At 35.7% G+C, this 22,935-nt stretch overlaps 1 protein-coding gene across 1 annotated transcript in view; it reads right to left on the minus strand.

The window, feature by feature from the left end:
- The window catches only part of mas (masquerade), a 41,572-nt gene extending 30,132 nt beyond the window's left edge, over window positions 1-11,440 (minus strand). Inside the window, exon 1 of the mRNA XM_068763601.1 lies at window positions 11,336-11,440. Coding sequence (XP_068619702.1) covers window positions 11,336-11,420 — 85 coding nt within the window. The 5' untranslated portion in view covers window positions 11,421-11,440. The remainder of the gene's footprint in view (window positions 1-11,335) is intronic.
- Window positions 11,441-22,935: the final 11,495 nt, after the last annotated feature.

A 22,935-nucleotide genomic window follows, 5' to 3' on the forward strand; every position in this document is an offset into this window, starting at 1 on the left:
CGACCTCGCGTGAAAATTAGCTAAAGTGTACAAAGTGAATTGTGAACGAGACCAACGTCCGGACGAAGGACTTTCTCCACCGCCTCCCCCTCCCACTTCCCCGCTACACTCACGAACCGGGCGTTCGCGACGGTAATAGGAGATTGGATAACGCATTATCTTTTATCAATGAACACTTCGAAAGTGTTTAAGGTGCGACGAAATGCAGTCGTTAAAATGCGATAAAAACATCAAGTGTTTGTAAATAAATATATTTATATGAGCATAAAGTTGTGTTTACATACCACTTCGTAGTGTATTTACATTGTCATTAACAAAATCATTTGTTATACCGACATTTTATATGAACGCGTTGATGTCTTTTCTATCACCGTTTTTAAAATCAATTCGAAAAAAAATTACTTAAAGAATATTAAGGTTGACTTTCATTAAAATAATAATAATAAATGTATTGTAGATTAAAAAATTACAGCAAAAAGCTACAAAGCTTTTATTTTTAAAAAATAACAACAATGAAATGAGTGTCATCTAAAATCAAACTTAATTCGTATCTAGGCTACAAAATCGTGAAAACTCATTGGTACGTCGCTAGTGGACACGTGGACATTTTTTCGCGATTGTTGTTTCGCGAATTCTCGTAAACGCGGCACTTGAGGCATTGAAGTACTTCTAGTGAAAAAAACCTGAGCATGAGATCTGGATTCCTAGTCGGTCACCGAATATCGTCTCCTCAATGCCGATATCAGATTTGCACTAAAATTGCGTTTGCGAATGCTAAATAATCATTAGGTGTGTGAGATATTGCGCCATCTTGTTGAAACTACTTTCTTCTATTGTAGGATTCAAAATTATTTTATTTCTTTATTTACACTTTATTGTACTTCAAAGATAATAATTAAAATAAAGCATTAATATATATAGAGATACAAGAGGTAGTTTTATCACTCGAAGCGATCTCTACCAAACAGCATTTGGATGGATATGACAGACATGAAGGAGAGACATTTATACAAAATACTTATATACAAATACACACACGTATTTATATATATTTACGTGGAAAAGGTGTTACATAAATAAGAATAAATAATAAAAGCTACACAATATTCTATATTAGAGGCAAAGGAAGTGCTCTTTAACTTTGTGGTTGTGGAGAATAAATTTTAATTTCGCGCGCCCAACCTATGTTACTGTTGGTAGAAAATGTAAAAAAAATGCGTTGATGTCTTTTCAACGTAAGTTTAATAGAAGCGAGTGTAACTTGAATACATTTGTAATACGAATATCTTAGTTGACTTGGAGAGATTGATCGACGAATTAACCTCGGCTAAGTAACTTTCGTTGGACCGACCACATAGTTAAAGTCAAGGGAAGTTGCTAAATACTAGCGGCGCAAGACTGGTCGTCGTGGAGATCTTTCAGGGAGTCCCACACCTTGCACGGGGCGTCTATCAGCTGAAAAGAAAATGAGAGTAACTTTCGCGAAACAACGGAAGATCATTTCATCCAATATCCTTAATGGACTTAGAATGAACTTGATGTCTAGGGCGTGTTACCAGAAATAACTTAAGGCTTTAAAATATTTCTTACACTCTGAACGAGTAGAGAGATGAACAAAAGAAACTGATGTTACCTTTATTTTTAAAGAAAATGGTTAAGATGTATTTATTAGATCAATGATTATTTATCCTTTTTTTTCTTTCTCTATTTCTTAATTCTAACGCAAGTGCGATCCAAGTCAGTTAGATGATTTTATTTATTATTGTATTAATAATTATATATTATACTGTATTAATTATAAGTGTATCTGCTATATACATGTATATAAATATATTTACGTTTTGTTTATGTGTACATATTGACTACCCCTTATTTATACTTCTACTGTTTTAAGACCGCCCATTGTACTATTTTATTTACTATTATTCAATTATGTATATATATTTTCTAGCGTGTATAATAAAGAATATTAACATAACTAGTTGTATTTCTTTTTTATTGTTTACTAGTTCGCCTTTGACCACCAACGCATGTTGGAAAGCCAGGATGTGGTCAAAGATAAACGCAGGTTCTCTAAGTACCTGTTCACTCTAAACTTAAAAAGACTTGGGTTACATTGTTAGAAAATAAAGTAGCTGTCACATTTCATCGAAACACTATACTAAGTGTCCTCCAAGGAAACTCTACTGTGTAAGAGTGGTAGTGGGGCGACCTGAGAAGGCAAGCTGTAAGAGCACAGCATACGTTGTCTATCCACAAGACGGAAAGACCTTTTTGTATAAGATTGGGATTGACTTTAGTGGACTGTATTTAATTAAAAGGCCTCGGTCCAGAGAATGTATTAATTTATTAAGAATTAATTTTACAAGGAAGAGAAAAAACATGTGCTCGGTAGCGGTAGGGAGCAGAGAGAGAGCACAGATTAAAACATATTTTACCGATTCGCAAAACCATAGATAAAATCTTAACTAAAATAATTTTTGTTGGTACTATTGCCAACACTTGTAAAGTACTCCTATCAAAAATTAATAGGGGTAACCTATGTCCAACAGTGGACGTCTTGAGACTAATTTTAGTCTCAAGACGTCCACTGTCGTCGTCCACACGTCCATCATTTGATGATGAAACTTTTTAAATATTCGATTTAGAAACAATACATTGTAATACACTGTGACGGAGCCTATCGAAGCAACTTGTACTATAATACAAATGTATGACAACGGGTCATAGACGAGGCAGTGGGTGTGGTATGGGGCTCGCATAACGGTAAGTGGGTCCGTTAAATGATTGCGCACTAGACGGCGAAGCTCTTGGACCATAACGCGTTTCATTCGCTCCGAGGAAGCGGGTTCAATTGTATTATTTGTATTATTTGACACGCAACTATGAATAAAGATCATACGAAATTAGACGAAAAAAAACATGAGTTTATATACCTAAAACATACTAAACACGACATGAATTATTAAATTTTATTATATATACAGGGTGTTTGATTAAATTAATCGACTATAAAAGATTTAAATTGGTAAATGTATTTAAGAATTTTGCATATGGTAACTATATAAAAATCAATGGTTTCGGAAAGTTCAATTGTATTATTTCTTTTATTTGACACGCAACTAAGAATAAATATCATTCGAAATTAGACAAAATAGAAAAATGACTTGAGTTTAAATACCTAAAACATATTAAATACAACATGAATTATTAAATTTTATTATATATACAGGGTGTTTGCTTAAATTAATCGACTATAAAAGATTTAAATTGGTAAAAGTATTTAATAATTTTGCATATGGTATCTATATAAAAATCAATGGTTTCAGAAAGTTCAATTGTATTATTTCTTTTATTTGACACGCAACTATGAATAAATATCATTCGAAATTAACCAAAATAGAAAAATGACTTGAGTTTATATACCTAAAACATACTAAACACAATATGATTTATTTAATTTTATTACATATACAGGGTGTTTGCTTAAATTAATCAGCTGTACAAGGTTTAAATTGGTAAATGTATTTAATAATTTTGCTGTCAATTTACATATGCTACCTATATTAAAATCAATGGTTTCAGAAATAATAAATAATGTAATCTAATATATAACATTTTTATGTCACAAAATTAATGATATAGTTAAAGTTATAGGAAGTCGCTGAATGAACGCAGCGGAAGATCAGCTGATGATGAATAAACCTCAACGTAGTTCAACGTATTTTCACCGTTACGCACGTAAGTAAAGACAATGATAATTACTGTGAGAGCCTTTTAATTCATTATCCATATCTCTAGCGTGCACGTAACCCCAAAAACTTTGACACAATATTCTCCTTTGAAATGAAGGCGTCTCATGACAAAATACATTGTATTATATGTCAAAAAATATTTCTTTACAAGATTTTAAAGTAATGCGGTTTACCAAAATAGAATAAATAAAGTGATTTACATTCGTTGATTAGCGTATATACTGCATAATGGATTAAATAAATAAAAATAATGGTTGTAATTTTGATGTTTTATTTTAGTTATAATTTTAAAAAATTAGAAAATAATATATAACAGCAGACTGACACGAAACGAACGAACATACAAATAGCCAAATCACACTTACTGTCTATTTCAAAAAGTTTTCTATTTTTATTTCTTCTTTGTAAAGAAATGTAAATAGAAAAATATGAAGCAATAAAACGCCCAAGCCAACCGCAATATTTTATTTTACCAACATATATTAACTTAAATACTTTTTGGGATCTCTCCTTCCGCCCTGACATGTGAGGCAGAAACGATACACTCGAGTAAAATAATTTTCTTTCATTCCTTACAATCTCTTATATTATAATTTCTTTCTGTACTTCCCAATCTCCATTTTTATTCACATTCAAATCATCTCCCGTTCATCACCTTTCTATTTAATGGAATCAGGCGTTACTTCACGGAAGTCCATACTAAGTAAGAAAAGGACCAATATTTAGCCACTTCCACTATGCAGCAGTAGTCGTGCAATAAAGTGCACCGCCCGTCAGCCCGCTTATAAATGCACGTGCGGCAAACAATGCGAATTACACAACTACCACCGTTAAATCACTCGACGCGTATTTCACCCCTCCACGGGGCATCTTCAGGAGTTATGTTACACCGATTAGTGCCAAACACCGAGTGACACTAATCGGTGTAACATAACTCCTGAAAATGCCCCTTGTTGCAAGACTACCACTGCATATGCGGAAGTGGCTAAATATTGGTCCTTTTCTTACTTAGGATGGACTTCCGCGAGGTAACGCCTGATTCCATTAAATATTTAATAAGTAGTTGTCCAAAGAATTTTTGTAGGCAGTGTGGGGTCATGTAAGCCTCTAAGTGTACTAACACAACCAATTCATCTAAATCAAATTAACGGACATCTCTCATAATAAGAAAGACAATAAAAAACGGGGTCAATGATCTTTAAGCCGACCATCGGTATTTTATTTTCCTGTTGAAATGACTTTATAATAATTAAAGTTCGTTAGAGCCTTTAGAAGTTTTTAAACATAGTTTAATGAATAATTTTAATAATACAGTTATTGTATCGCATCGGACAAACGTTGAATAGGACAATGATTGGTAAAAAACAGTTTCTAAAATTGATTTTGAATTTAATATAATATTAAATTTATACACAACAAAAATTCATATCTAAAATATGTTAAAAATTATCGATTTGAAAAACTTAAATGTGATATTAAATTTGGTTTTGAAAAATATTAAATCTTTTACTCAACATAAAATTAAAAGTATAAAATTTCAAAATGAATTATCGATTCGAAAAGCGAAAATGTAATTCGAAATTTGATTTACAATTAATTTAAATCTGAAATTTAGCAAAAAAAAGCTAAAACTCAATCTTAATATGATTTTATAATTAATCTTATATTTTTAAACGGTTTTATTTAGTTCGACCTGTACGGAATTTATTTGGATCAAAATTAGAAATTGAAATTTAAGCACCTTCCCGTTGTCAGATTGATCTGAAATTTGGTACAAACATTTTATTTAGATGACAATACAATATAATAAAATCAATAACATTATAAATCTAAGATGGCCGCCGATACAAAATGGCGGAAAACATATTTTTCCTTAACCCCCTCAATATGGGTATCAAATGAAAGGGCTACACTAGTATAACACGATGATTATGTCAAAATTTAAAATTCAAGATGGACGCCGTTCCAATATGGCGGACTAAGTACATATTTTTCCACAACCACCACAATATGGGAATCAAAAAACCGTTTAACTTAAAAGTTTTTTAAATGTATTTATTACGCAACAAAAAGTCGAAAGTACGTATGTTGAGAATTCGAAAAACTGAAACGTCATTCAACATTTAATTTTGAATTAATTTTAATATTACATTACAAGAATTTGTTATGTAGAGAAACGAGATATCACAAGTACCAAAATAGTAGAGTATGAAATTGGTATATCATCAGTTGTCACAAGACGTCCACTACTATTAAAGTTTCCTCAATATATTTAATACAGAACCAGTTGGGAATGATTAGCATTGAAGGTTTTCTGAAGACCGTTAACAAGCCTGTCCATCCTGTGTTTGTCGATCTATGCTGCGCTTACCAGTACATGTTCTTTTCACCAAAACCAAAAGGCTTCTGCGCGCTATATAGCCTGCACCTGCCTCATCAACTGGCTAATCTATTGGTATTACACTCGTCGCAAGGCATAGGACTCCTTCAAAGATATTTAATGGAATCAGGCGTTACCTTGTGGAAGTCCATCTTAAGTAAGAAAAGGACCAATATTTAGCCACTTCCGCACATGCAGTGGTAGTCGTGCAATAAAATGCACCGCCCGCCAGCACGCTGATAAATGCGTATGCGGCAAACAATGCGAATCACAACACCGCTACCGCCAAATTACTCTACACGTGTTTCACCCCTCCACGGCGCATCTTCAGGATTCTACACCGATTAGTGCCAAACACAGAGTTACACCACGCTTAACCATATGGCTGGTGATAAAGAGTGGTATTATGGTACGCAGAGGACGCTGATGCACATCTAGAAACTTGTAAGCAGTAGAAATCCTATATAATTAATGCATAAAGTGTGAATTATATAAGATTGTATTTCGTCAATCGAATCCAAGACATACGATCACAAGTTTCAGTCCTCTACCGCTGTGCTACCTCTAATATATATATATATATATATATATATATATTTATATATATATATATATATATATATAAATATATATATAAATATGTGTGTGGGTGTGTAGTGAAGTATGTATTTATATGCAAGTAAATGTACCAAGTATATTTTTATTATGATCATCCTAAACCGCCTATTCCTTTATGTCTCTCATTTTATCTCCATCCAAAAATTGGTAGAGATCGCCTCGAGCGATAAGACCGCCCTTTGCAATACACTTCTTTATAAAGATATACAAAAAATGGTCTTATTTTTAACCTTTATTTATTATCTATATTTTATTCTATATCCATTCGAAATACAAATAAATATATTGTAGATTTAATGTATAATAAAGTTTAAATGAAGCAATATGAATGAATATATTGAAAAAAGATTATAGGAGGAAAAATATTGTACGTAATAGATTGACGTCATTCACGCGAGCGGTAAATCTTCACAAAATAAATACACCGCCGAAAGATCACACAGAAAGCGACCGAGCGATGGACGGTGAAAGTATCGATTGGGTCGCAGGGGGACGGTTCCGACGCAACACTTATGTAGCGGCCCTCTGCGGTCAGTTTCGATGTTCGGCATTAAATATGCAAATAGCGCTGCGAAATAATCGCCGGATTCTTGTAAATGAATTCGATATGATATTAGAAATCTTTTCATTTTCACTCGTACCATTTGCATTGTTACGTGAGTGAAATAATCAATTAACAATCGGTCACGGGCTAGCACAGGTTCGAATCCAGTCTTAATCTGCGAGAATTACATTACATAACATTGTGATCAAAAAGTAAGATGATATTTTCATTTAAAACTCCCGAGCATAAGGAAGGCACATATAATATATGTGCACATGTAATATCTAATATATAAAATTCTCGTGTCAAGGTGTTCGAACTTGAACTCCTCCGAAACGGCTTGACCGATTTTTACCAAATATTACATGCGTATTCAGTATGTCTGAGAATCGGCTACTATCTATTTTCCATACCCCTAAGTGATAAGGGTGGTCCACCCCTAAATTTTATTTTTAATTTTTTAGACAATATTTTTGGTTTTTATTTTATTATGATACAGCATACAAAAATACATACAAATCTAAATTTTCACCACTCTACGATCAACCCTTATCTTACATTTGTTAATTAAAAACTTTAATTTTTTTTGCAAAACAACGTTTGCGGGATCAGCTAGTATAATATATATATAGAGTCTGTTCGTCAATCTGAATATCATTTGACTCAGTCCAAACTATTTTGAAGGATGTTTTGTCTCAAACGCGTCGTCTTGATTAGTCGATATCACACTGCATTGAATCTTGGCGACTTTTTATCCCAATAAATCGATTCATATCATTCATTCCGCAACCACCATTTTGACTGATTTGACTCCGTGTGATTTCTGGTTGTTTAGCAAGCTCAACTTTTTTTTGTCCCGATCAAGGAGATAAAAACCAGAGGTCTTGAAGGCTATACTTGAAAAATACTATTCTGACCGTTTCGAAAACTGGAAAAAGCGTATGCAAAAGTGCGTTTTATCGGAAGATGATTACATTGAAGGTGATGAAATTGATTTGGAAGAATAAATAATTAATTCTCAATATTGAAAATATTAAGTTTACTGAGTGAATTATTTTTAGAAATAATTCTAGACTTCAAATTTCAGACGGAAAACCTGTTGTATACACCTAGTTTTCGTGTTTAAAAATTAATTAAATCGCTTTCAAAGATCAAAAATTTTACCAAATTGTCAACTCTTAAAACGCGTAAAATGTTTAGTCCGTGGACCTCTGTTTCCACGGGCTCAATTTCGATGAAGCTGTACAACGCCTTGACCAGCTAGTAGCACAACATCTAATATATCAAATGTCAATGTCAATGAATATACACACTCACAACAGCGGCGTCGCGTGTGCTCGACCGCGTGCAACCGAGGGTCAGGGTCAACCCGTGTCGCTCCCGACTCCCAAATTGCCCTCCCTTTACAAACCTACACCACACTACTGTCTACAAACAAAACGAGTATAAGAAAAGAACTAATATATAGCTACTTCCGCTATGTAGCAGTAGTCGTGCAATAAAATGCACCGCCCACCAGCCCGCCGATAAATACGCATGCGGCAAACAGCGTGACTCGGTGTTAGGCACTAATCGGTGTAACATTACTCCTGAGGTTGCCCCGTGGAGGTGTGAAACATGTGTTGAGTGATTTAACGGTGGTAGTTGTGTATTTCGCAAAAAAAATGCACTTTATTGCAGGAATACTGCTACATAGCGGAAGTAGTTATATATTAGTCCTTTTCTTACTTAGGATGGACTTCCGCAAAGTAACGCCTGAATCTATTAGACATACGAGTATAGTCTCTCTTGGTGCAAACGCGTTGTAACTGGAGTTCCACCCGACGTAATATTTTAGCTGAATTCCGATGACTAAGCCAAAGCCGGCTAGCAGCATAATTTCGTACATACATACAATAAACACACTTGCCTTTGGACTTAGTGTTGTCATTACTTACAGGGCCTATTCTAGGATGTATCCCACAATTGTACTTATTTTATTTTATATTCATTTAATTTAATTCATTTGCCGTATCTTTATCATAAACATAATCTAAAAAAAAGTAAAATATCCTAAGAGTAAATAACTTAGCTGAGTCTGTGTTTAATAAATTTATTAAATTAATGTTAAGATAAATTTATTTCGTCGCTTGATAGTATATTATAAAATTGTACACCTACGAATAAGTGACACTTTATGTATCTTAAAAGCCGGCACAGCAAGTTTATTTTATTAAAGTTAAATAAATGGAAATCACTATTTCGCTTAAATTTACGTGGAATTTTATTTAAGTAAGTTGAATTTGTTATATAAATTCTTTATTAATTCTTTAAAATCAATTTAATCGAATTCAAAGTAATCCCTGTCAGATATAACGCACTTTCGCTTACGCTTTTTCTAGTGCCCGAAACATATAGCCTTCAAAATCTTTGATTCGGTTTTTATCTCCTCAATTGTATCAAAAAGCTCCCCTACGTTTGCTTTTAGAGTTTGTTGAATAGCAAGAAGACGCGTATGTTTGCGTATGCCAAATCAGGCGAAAACGATGAATGAACAATATGAGTATAGTTTTTGACGTCGCGGGTTTAATTCCCAACCTAACCTAACCTAACCCAAACCTATAATTCACACTTTGTGCATTAATTATATAGGATTATCAGTGCTCATATAAAAGTTTATAGAGTATAGGCAGCAACGTTCTTCCCGTATCAAAATACAACACAGCGATCGCCAATTCGCGCCTGCCATGTGTGGCGATTATGGTACATGACGACGACTAACTTACACCAAATGAGATACACATTACAAAAAAAAAAATTGACTTACAATAGTGATTATATTTCCAGAACATTATAAAGTTTTTGAAAAAAAAAATTCAAAGTGTTTTATTCTTAAGACTCCTATGCAAATTATTATAAAACTTATAAAAATGATGAATGAAATCAGCCGAGTCATTCTCGATTTATGTCGTTATCAAATGTTATTAGGCTATATTTTTATATATACAGAATGATTGATTATAACAAAAAAAGGTAGAGCTTTTAAACACTATTCCAATCACCCTTTATAAAGTGATCAATCAAAATCAAATTCTTTATTCAAATATGCTGTTACAAACACTTTCGAATCGACCGTTATTGTTGTTCCTATAGTAAGCTACCATCAGCTCGGAAGGCAGTTCTGTTGAGCCTGCGAGAAACTCAACAGTTGCTCTTTACAAATATAGAGTTATAAAGAATCCGCGATAATAATTAGATCCCTGAACATCAACATTTAATTCCACGAATTAACATCAGTATAGTATTCTTGAATAGAATAATATATTTTTATATCTCAAGTGGCAGATCTGGAATTGACGTGAATCGTGGATTGTGAATTGTTACATTTATTTATTTTTCTATTAGAATTGGACTGGCCAATGACTTCTGGCAGTAGTCTGTGGGGATAGACAGTAAATAATATTAATATGAAGTAATCCTAATTACGTTATGTTATATATTATTTCTGAAACATTAATTGATTGAGAATTAACTATTTATTGACCATCTTTAACACTAATCACTCTGTATAATATATATACAATTAATTGATATATACATTCCAAATATAAGCTTTTATATCAATAATAGATCACCATGTAGATTCTCTATTAAAAGACTCATAATATAATGGCTATATTAAAGAAGAATTGTGTTTAATATAGGAAATAAAGTTTTAAAATGAACATTGCTTCTAGAAATGTAGCACGTCATAACGGATTTAGAATCTAAGAGAAATTTAATCATTTCCATCACATAACATGCCATACGAATCTAGTTATATACATAACTGTATTTATAGATGATGATATTGTTGTACACTGTACAAGTGTGACGTGTTGAAGTTGAAAATTAATTAACGGTATGGTTAGAAATGGTCGCGAACGCAATAATGTAGACACAAAATATATGAACGTATTTTCAATTCAAGAAACGTGCAACCTAAAAGCGGTTGGTCGTACGCGCCGAGTGAAAACTTGACCCAAAATCCGACCCATCTTGGTGAAAGTGACCACTTACCTGATATGAAGGCACCGATCCCGTTCTGAGCGCGCGCTGGGACCAGCGCCGCGAGCAACAGGAGGGTGACACTCGCTCGTGTCATGGCACCGTCCGACTGTCGTCAACGTCAGAGCTCTGCAACGCGCATGGCGGGACGTCCGTACGCCGCGACGCGTCCTTTCGACTGACGCCTTTCGCTCACCGGGCCCCCACCAGCCCGTGGTCACAGATCAACAACACATACTTTCACAACTGCCGACTTTTACTGCCTACGTCCGCTTTTTTTTTAACATTTATATTTAAATTTAGAATAGTGACAAATATTTTTTTTCTCTGTAAGAAAGGGACCTATATATATACTTCCGCTTTGCAGCAGTAATCTAATTTATAATTTAATTCCGTAGACGAAGACGAGAAAGGAAATATCATAATAGATTCAGGCGGACTTTGGGACTCGGTGTTTGGGACTGGTCGGTGTAACATTACTCCTGAGGATGCCACGTGGAGTGGTGAAACATGTGTTGGGTAATTTACGGTGGTAGTTGTATTTTGCATTGTTTACCGCATGCGCATTTATCAGCGGGCGGGCGGTGCTCTTTATTGCACGACTACTGCTGCATAGCGGAAGTAGCTTTATATTAATCCCTTTCGTACTTAGGATGGACTTTCGCAAAGTAACGCCTGAATCTTTTAGATATTTCCTTTCTCGTCTTCATCTACGGAATTAAATCAGAAATGAGATCCGAAGACGAACAAAGTGAACCGACATAGTCCAGTGGATTTACTGGTTGAAGTGGCAGTATGGGATACCTTGTCATTCCGCTAGACATTATAAGAGAAGCCTAAAGCTAGTGTTAGCTGTAGGTGTCACACAGTTGAAATCTAATCAAATAGATCCGTAAACGAAAGAAATTTACCGATATAACCCAGCGAAATGGCGGGTTCAAATGGCAGATGGCACCTTAAATTTCTGAATTGGACACCTCGGACAGCACTGCGTACCTTGTTGAGACGTTGTATTCAGCCCGCTTCCATTCTGTCTTATCGAAAATAATATATATGGGTGATACCTATGACCAGGAGTGGGCAACTGGTAGTACCAGGTCCATCTCGTTGTATGACGCCATGGTACCGGGCCTAACTAGCGTAGTAAGTAGGCCTAGGAATATCTGCCAATAATGTATAATTTGTCTATTTCAGAAATGATTTAGTGTTCTTCGTTCCTGAATATCGTTACATGAGTCCACAGAAACTAAATCCAAGATATATGCTTCCCTAAGATCGCCACAATGACTGGTTTTACACTGCACATTGTGAAAGCCATTCGATAACCAACCGGTCTCTTCGGAACAAGGCCTCATATCATAGAAGATGCTAACCCACTGTCATACTAAATGGAAATGTTGCTGGAGTTTCTTCCGTCACTTCTTCTTACAGCGCCAAGTCTATTCCAAGACCAAGTCGAGGTTATCACGGTCTCTTTGGGAACCTCTTAGAGACAGGATTTTTACAATTCAATAAAGTTTCCAATGCTATTTTTATCCTATTTACTCTCCTTTTGTCCATCACAATCTCAGTCAAATCTTCTATTATTCTTCACAATTTCACACATTCTTCTGGCTTACTAATCTTCTATGCATAATCTCTCTTGCTTCTTTTTCCAAGAATGCCAAGCGTGTATTAATAAAAAGCGACAGCCTATGCTGAAGACCTCTCGTCAGAACCATTAAGCCTAGAGACTCCATAAAAGCAAAATAACATTAAATTCTATTAATTTTCTAAACATTCATTGTTTTTGAAAATATAAGTGAGTATGATTTAAACTAAATTCACTTGTGCCAGATACGATTACATCGATTGACATATCTGTATTCGTATTCATAATCTTTGATAGAATTATCACAGCTTAACGGCGAACAGGTTGACCACGTAGCTGGGAGACGGTGGACGGTGACCACGTACGACATCGCTGTCCAACTGCGTAACATTGTATGAAACATTTTTTAAGCGACTACTAAAATACAGGATGATCGGTTATTCCTGTAAAAGCAAGGGTTGAATGTACAGCTCTGTTAATTAAATAATCAAAAAATCACTGTTTTCATAAATTATAATGTAATGATATTTAAAAAAAAACCTTAAAATTAAATATTGATCATCATCTGTTCCTTTAGACATAGTACTGCCAGAAGTCATTGACCTGTCATATTAAAATTTAAAAAAAAAACAAATTAAACTAACATGTCTTGTCTTGTATCAGAGGGATGGTTTCCGCAACCAATTAAGCCAAGTCAACTCCTCGAGAAATCCCTGTAGACTTTTGATGTGGCCGGCGGTATCAGAGAGGCACTTTGATCCGAGATGGGTAACCCTGAAGGATGATACTCCCGTACACCGAAGTAGTACGTGAGCATCAGTCTCGTTCTCCTCCAGGCAGGCTTTGCACAAAGGACTATCTGGACTGTCTGACTATTAAGATGCCACTAAACGCAGTCGGGATCGCCACAGCCGGAGCAGGGAGTAAGAGAGCCGTCAGCTTATGATAAGCGTTGTCTTTATTGTTTGTGTTGACTCCTAATACGCTCCACTACCAGAGATCTGGCTTTACCCATTGGTAGTGTGATTAAAGTAACATATTTCATCATTTAGTCCAGAATGATTGAAAATAGACATAAAACCTTAAAACCTTTTTGATGATAAATAACCGATTTACAATTTCTGCTACGTATGTCGTCCATCTCGCTCGTGGTCGACACTAGAACCTTTCGGCTCCAACAGCCATTGGTTGCACGATGTCACTGCCTCTTCATATGAGTAATTCTTCGAGCAATGTCGGTGATCTTGGTTCTTCTGCGATTTCTGATATCAGCGAAAGTCCCAACATAGCTCTCTTCATTGCTCTCTGGGTGACTTTGAGTCTTCTGTCCAAATTATATCGAGTGTAATTAGGTAAATGATAAATATGTGGGATTCTTACCAGGTCCGGTAAGTCTAGGAGGTAGTAACAACATGATGTCCGAAGTAGAAGTGTGTATATTCTGGTTATATTCCATTGTTGCCTGACGCTGTTAGCCGTTCTGGCTTTAACACCTTCTTCAGGGCTCGCGGATTCGAAATCCGCGAACGAATAGACAAAGAAATCTACTTCAGATTCGTAGCCTACAGTACACCTATCCCCCGATTTACACGGTAGATACGTTCCTGAGAAAAACGTGTAAATCGAAAATTAAAAATGTTCAAGTCAAAACCATGTAAATCGAAAAGCTTGCAGAAAATGCATAATTTTGCTATTTAACAGTTGTTGTGATTTTTTTCAATATTTTTAGGCGTACACAGAAATAAAAATAAAATGCATTGATAAGTCGAAATATTTAATATATTACGGAAACACTGTTTTTTTTATTTATAATAATCTAAATTATGCACTCACTTGTAATTTACGAATATGAAAAATTAAATCTTTCTGAAACTGTGAAACTTTCGCTCAAATACAATTTTCCGTAGAAAAACCTTTAATTTTATGCGTGAAATACAGACACAGTGTGCGTGTGCAGCAAATCAGTACATAAGCTCGGGATTCCCCGTGAAATGTGTACACAGAACACGTGTTCACTCACAGTACCATTTAGTAGAGTGCGATAAAAACAAAAAAATAGTTATTTGGAAAACCGTATAAAAGCGAAAACGTGTAAAACATTGACTAATTGTTATCTATTTAATTTCTGTAGAAAGAAGTGAACTTACCTCCGAAGATATTTTAGCTCAGAGTTCCCCAAACTTTTTTGTGTCGTAGACCCCTTGCCATGTTTTTCCGTGTTGGGTAGACCCCCTACTTACCTGATATTGATTTCCTGTAAATTTCTAACTGTAGTGAAGTTTAGTGTAAAAAACTTAAAGTAAAAACACATGTTAATTTATACATTTATTAATTGAATTTAAATTAAAACTACTCAAAATAAAATCACTCAACACGTGTTTTATCTCTCCACGGGGCATTCTCACGAGTAATGTTACACCGATTAGTGCCAAACAACGTACGTAATAGATGAGCGATTTGAGCGAGTCTCTTGGTAAATTTGTAATAATGGAGAGGATGAAACATTCACTTGCTCGTTAAATATAGCTAATAACCCGTGTCTTATTATTTCTAACCGTTCCAACATGTATCCTATCGTAATCCTTTGCTACAGGTATGCAGCACGTAAAAATGACCGTCTGGTAAACTATGTCCCGACTCTGATAAATGTATAGAGAAACTAGATCTTTCAGGTCGATCATTCCTATACGCGGAAATATGTTCCTTATAACGAATGTTAGAACTTCAACCAGTTTGACCCACGTATACCCTATCACACCCACCACACTTCAACCTATATGCACCTGAATGCGGTTTTTGCACGAGTGATGTACCGCGCCCGCTGCCAATTCAGACGAGAAATTATTTAAGCTACGTCGGTTATCTTGTTTCTTCTACCGATGTTCTCATTTCTATTTCAATCTTGCAGTGAAATTCCAAGGACGGCGGCTTCATTGGTGTCTAGGTGAACTTGAGCTTTCCCATGGAGTCCAAAGAATATGACCACGTCTCAGATCACTATGTCATACAAGCTACAATACGTAATAATAATTATACATTATAAAATATAAAATAAAACTTATTTGAATTTATCTTTTTTCTCATAAACCCGTTAACGGCGCACCGAACCAACCTTTCGATCCTCAAAGAACTAAACATGAAAAAGAAGTTATCGTCGACTTTTTGGACATATTTCCAGTTAGGATAACTCCATGTATCATCTGGTGGTGCAAGATAGAAGTGAAAAACAAGCGATCTAGATACTCTCTTTAAGATGTACAGGCATCATCAAAACTATCACTAATAAGTCAGTAAATGAATGAACTCTGCCAAATACCGAGCTACATGGGCACCAGAACAAAACAGGTCATGACCACGACCACTAAGACAAGAGCGCACGACTAACAAGAGAAAGATGTAAAAGTTGAATGACTACGGAATTTTATTAGTCATTGGTCGCAATGTTACGGTATAGTCACAACATAGGTATGCATTTCTTTCCGGTCCTTTTCTTTTTGATCTCCGGAATCTTAAATGTCTTAATTGTGGATCAGAAAATTCAACAAATGCTTCATAGGTTTTAGTGTACGCATATAATAAAGTTCCACGAGATAACTTATAACTTCCTTTTGTTTGTTATAAATTTAAAATTAAATATTATTATAACAAGTGTTTTTTGGTTATTAGAAATGTGTGAAACTTTATTTGTTGAGTAAGAAAAGGACCAATATTTAGCCACTTCCGCACATGCAGAGGTAGTCGTGCAATGAAATGCACCGCCCGCCAGCCCGCTGATAAAGACAGAGAGACACTCTGTGTTTGGCACTAATCGGTGTAACATAACTCCTGAAGATGCCCCGTGGAGGGGTGAAACACGTGTTGAGTAATTTGGTGGTGGCGGTTGTGTAATTCGCATTGTTTGCCGCATACGCATATATCAGTATAGTATAGGATGGACTTCCGCAAGGTCGCCTGATTCCATTAAATATTTATTTGTTAACTCATAAACTTCATTTAAAGACATAAATTTCATTTATAAAGAACAACTATTAAGTTTCTGTAAAAGAAATGAACTGACTGAATAAGTAAGCATTACTTTGAATAAAAAGCTCCTATGAAACCCCCATCAGAAGGTAAACTCAACTCGGCTGTCTTTCCAAATAAAAAGCAAGACAATTATTGAAAATTATTACGGCACGTATCGTCAAAATGTAAAAAACAATGACAGACACATGTTAAATACGAGAAATGAAAATAAACTCGTAACGCCTTAACACGTTGAACGCCATGGTGGACACCATGTGTCCGACAGCATACTGTCCCCTGGGGCCACACCATTAAATCGAAAATCGTCAAAAAATTGCCAAGGTGTTTTTTTGCTAATATTGTCAGTAAAACCCTTAAAAATAATGGGCGACTTACGGAAACAGCGATTTACCCATTATTTTTCTGCTGGGCCGCGCGGGTCACATGCCTTGGTAAAAACAGTCGAAACACTCTCCGTTGGCTCCCTAGAGGCTTCTGAAGTGATCGAGGGCATGCGGACACATGGTGTCCGACGCGGCCTCTTGGACCCAACATGATGGCAGTCACATGGTGTCCGTCGCGGCCCACTCAACTAAACATGGTTTTTAGTCTGGCGTTCAACGTGTTAAATTCGTCTTCAGTTTCAAACCCTACGTCCGTCTGACTGTACGCATATATAAGTTCCACAAGATATTTAAGACTTTTATTGTCTTAGTTTTAAATTTAAAATAAAGAGTATGTTATTAAATAAATATTTTAATATCATTCAAGAGATTTTAGTTTATCTAAATATGGAACTTGGCTTGTTGACTCATTTACATAGTTGATATTATAATGTACACATCAGAAATTATTGAAATTCATTTAAAAGAGCAACTGTTAAGTTTCTGGCTGCCTTTTCTCAACAGAAGCGTTCCGAGACGGTGGTAGCTTGTTGCTTATAATGTTAAAATAATCGACGATTCAAAAGTTCATGTGAATGCCTAATTGTTTTATGATATTTCGAATCTGAATTTGAAATTTGGTTTTTGGTTTGTATTTTCCAGATTCGTGCTTTTTCTAAAATATTTTATTATCTGTGGAAACTTGTTATGACTTTCCTATTTGAACTTACTAATTTTGTTAGCCTGAAAGCTTTCTATTTATCATTAAGTAAATAGATGTCGTCAATATTTTTTCATTTAAAGAGCTATATATCGTTCGCCGAACAGAATATTTAAAGAGAATATACAGGGTGTATTGCTATAGGTGTAGAAGCTTAACGGGATCGGCAGAGGACAGATCCTGCTCGGAGACAACGCCGTCAGCGCAGGGACGCGCCTCGCGACAACCTTCCGGTAAATGGTGCTCCCCCACCATAAACGGGACCTTCGGAGTCGCGGGAGTTTAGGGTGGGGGCCCTAAACTCCCACTAGCTTCGGCGACTCTGAGGCGGACGATGGTTCGACGTGGTCTCGAACCATAGTGATAGCACCACGAGGGTTTCGGGGGTAGCGTATACACGTATACCCCGGGATGGGCTATCGAAAAAATAGCACGGCGCGAGGGAAGACCGCGTGGCGATCCCTGACCGGGAGATACCGCGGTCCCCCGTATAGCGCGGAGGGCGATCACAAGGGGGGGGGGGGGTTTAGTAGGTAGGAATCCCACATACCCCTGTCCTCTCCCCAGAGACGCGGCATCTTGAACGTCCGGAAGATTTAAAGAGTTTTAAAGAGGTTCAACTTATTTAGCCAGAGATTTTAATCGTATTTCTAATCAACTCTGTATAAAGCGATTGGTTTAAAATCTATTACATTTGTAGGAGCAACATTACGTTATTGCATCGAAACGGGGAATTCCATAGAAATACACCTATCCCCCGATTTACGCGGTAGTTACATTCCTGAGAAAACCGTGTAAATCGAAAAGCTTGCAGAAAATGCATAATTTTGCTATTTAACAGTTGTGATTTTTTTCAATATTTTTAAGTGTACACAGAAATAAATATAAAATGCATTGGCAAGTTGAAATATTCAATATATTACGGAAACACTTTTTTTTTATTTATAATCTATCTATATTATGCACTCACTTGTAATTTACGAATATGAAAAATTAAATCTTTCTGAAACTGTGAAACTTTCGCTCAAATTCAATTTTGCGTAGATAAAACTTTAATTTTATGCGAATAAATACAGACACAGTTTATTTAATTACAATACATTAAACAGAAGAACAAAAAATAAAACTAAAAATGTTTTGTTATCCTTTATCACTGTCAGAATTACTCTCATCATTACTCACATTCTTTTTTCGGAATCGAAGGTTCGAATTCACTTTCATCACTTGAAATTTTTTGTGCCGATTCGATGTTTGAACAGAAATATTTACATTATGCGAGATGGTAATAAAATCGGTTATTAACAATTGCTTCAAATATTTTTGTGAAAACTGTGTAAAACAAGTACCATGTAAATCGGGGGATAGGTGTTTAAATCATTACATACATCGTGCGAAAGAGAGCTCTCTATAATACTCCTCGGCTTATGATTGACTGTGATTTATATTGGTTGAACATTGTTTTCATAGTTTTGAATCGGCATATAGTCTAAACTTAAATAAACACACTCCATTTAAGTTCACAGACTCTTCCGCTCCGTGAACTCAGCTCTAATGAAGCTGTAAAAGCCTTCGAGAATCCTCGAGTGTCCCAATTAATCTTGTAGGATTGGCGCCAGAATGACACGAGCACTAAACATATTAATTTAATGATTATGATTACACACTCTTTAATACCGTACGTTAAGATAAAGATAAAAATGTGATACAACAAAACTAGAAATTAAGAAAATGTAAAATGAAAAGAGGATGAAAGAATGGTAAAACAGAGCAAAAGGGAAAGAAAGCAGAATTGTGGTATAAAAGAACAGAATGAAAGATTATGTGAAGAATGAAAGAGAAGAGAATGAAAATAAAATAATTAAGTGAATAAATTAAATGCTCATAAAGTCCCTATCCCACCATAAATAGGGGTACGAGTATAAAAAAAAATAAAAAAATACCGTACGTTGACATGTGTCAAACCCGATCTGACAGGCATGTCAGGGTTGCCTGTACATAAAAATAATTGCGTAAAGAAAAACGCCACAAGCCTTATGTCTAGAGAAAAAGCATAAAAAAGCAACACACTGCTACTTCGTACTTCGTGTTGTTATTAACCCTTAATAGCCTGATTTACGAAAGTGATTTTTTTTAATATTACTGTGTTTTCTTGAGGGTCTAGATGAAGGGAAAAATAGATTATTATTTTAATTTCGTCGAAAAGAATATTATACAACAGTAAAATTCGTACAGCCAACCTATAAAAAAAACTAATAGAAATGCGAACATTCGGTTTAAAAGATTGGTATCAAAATTGAAACTCTAGGCTATTAAGGGTTAACTCCAAGATATATCCCTAGAAACAATCCTATACATTCTTTCTATTTAAAGTTGACAGGCCAATAAGTTCTAGCACTACAGTCTGAAAGGACAGATAGTATGTAATAATTATCACACAGATCTGTAGTTGGCACTAATCGGTGTAACATGACTTCTGAAGATGCCCCGTGGAGGGGTGAAACACGTATTTAGTAATTTGGCGTTGGCGGTTGTGTGATTCGCATTGTTTGCCGCATACGCATTTATCAGCGGGCTGGCGGGCGGTGCACTTTGTTGCACGACTACCATTGCATGTGCGGAAGTGGCTAAATATTGGTCCTTTTCTTGCTTAGGATGGACTTCCGCAAGGTAACGCCTGATTCCATTAAATACCGCAAGTAAATGGTACATCGATATGATTTTAATTATAGAAGTTCGTTATCCACTCTTTTCTCTGCTACCATGTTGTAAATAGAGATTTGTTCAACTCAACTGTGGGTGTTTCACCAAACATAGCGGTAGACCACTTTCACTGTTAATAACATACGCCAACACAATTCTATTTCACTCAATAAAACGTCACAACGGTCAATACGTTTTACTTTTATTATTTATTAAATGACACTATATACTTTGTCTTATCTCATAATAAATTGTAACATTAATAAATGATATAGTTATTATTAATGTATAGTGTAACATATTATTTCGTTTCTGTTAGATTTCAACGCTGTTAAGCTTTGTGGGAATGATACAGCTTCGTAGTTCACACGGATATAACTAAAGTTCAAATATCTATATAATTGGATGTTATGTGACGACTCCATTACACCATTCCCAAGTCGTGGTCTTGCTTGTAATAATCCTGGTTCCAAAGCCGTTGCTCCATGGAGCATCCTGCGAAATAATCTAAGAACTCGGCTGCCTCCCTATCAAGTGTAAAAGTAGTATAGGGGAAACATAACGTCAACATCAGCAGCGCATCAAAAAGGGGAATTCCACAGGAATATAATTCTACATTTACATCGGTAATATGGCAGCAACATACGTCATAGTCAACAGCGCATCGAAAAGGGGAATTCCACAGAAATATAATTCTACATTTACATCGGTAATAAGTAGGCAACATATGACATAGTCAGCCACGTATCGGAAAGGGGAATTCCACAGAAATAAATTTGTTCTTTTACGTCGATATAAATACAGGCAAAGCTCAAATGAATATACAGCTACAGTCCGTAACAGAAACAGCGTGGGCGATCCGAGATAGGATCAGTATCATTCCTTAGGTTGTCGATTGCTCCACGCTGTCCCCTAATCCTCACTTCACACTCACTACACAAACAGCAACACAGACTCGACCAGGAAAGCCTCGTCTTAACTGCCTCATCCTCCATCTGAGTGTCTAATGTAGGTTCGGAAACCGAAATGCTCTAGTTTATAGCATAGTTCACGGACCCTTCCGCTCCGTGAACTCATTTCCGATGAATCTGTAAAAGCCTTAGAGCAGATACATCATAGAAACAATACAATACGAATAAATATACGCACTTCTTACTTCGTATTGTTAATACCTCAAGATATATCGGCCCTAGGAAGATTCCCACAGTAGTAGGTAAGGAAGATGAATGACTATATGACATGTATAAATAATAAAAGTAAGAAAAGGACCAATATTTAGCCACTTCCGCACATGCAGTGGTAGTCGTGCAATAAAGTGCACCGCCTGCCAGCCTGCACTTTATTGCAGTCGTGCAATAAAGTGCGGGCCACTGCATGTGCGTAAATGGCTAAATATTGGTCCTTTTCTTACTTAGGATGGACATCCGCGATTTAACGCCTGATTCCATTAAATAAATAATAATAGGCTGTAAAAATAGTGTTTATCTGACAGACACACGAGTGGTCTCAAAAACGGTGCCATAAAAAATTTGTAGCATGCAGCGGCCTAAGCCAAGTCCTCTACGTTACTTTAAGAGGTCTAAAATAGCGGAATCTGCAAATACAACTTGAACAGCAGAGAGTTCGATTCAAAATAAATATGGATATGGAAGCGATAGGCTTTGTGACGTGATGAACTAAGTATTCATGATGTGAACACTAAACCACCTGAGTGAGACTAGATGAAGCAGACGTGGAGCGGCGAGTGTTGGTTGTGTTAACGCAATGTCTTGGGCGCAGCTTCAAGCGTTTATATATTTATCTATTTAAACCACGTGTAAGCAACCTTTAATTGTTGCGTTCATTAGAACGCACCCAAATCTATGAACGCATCTGTTATTGCATTCTTACACTCGGTACATCTCGCTCTCTCTCTCTGACGCGCTGCGCTACCGAGCGGACGTGTCGCTTCAACCGCTGTTCAACAAAGGAAGTACTTGTAACTCAGATTGAGATTTATTGTTCTGTGATATTATAAGTTTAGCCGTCCGGCAAGTGTTTTTCTTTACATCATCATCTACTACGGGACGAGGGGCCTGTACTAACAACCACCCATCATATTAAACGAGTAAATTTTTTGGCAGGTCGCACATATTGTAATTATTTACAAAACTATTCTCAATAAACAGAATAAGGCATATTTTTTAACTCTTAACTTAGCAGATTTTTTTAA

Source organism: Battus philenor, unplaced genomic scaffold (genome assembly GCF_028537555.1).
Source record: "Battus philenor isolate CCGP_79_NKW_IND1 unplaced genomic scaffold, ilBatPhil1.0.hap1 SCAF_18, whole genome shotgun sequence".
NCBI classification, from domain to species: Eukaryota; Metazoa; Arthropoda; class Insecta; order Lepidoptera; family Papilionidae; genus Battus; species Battus philenor.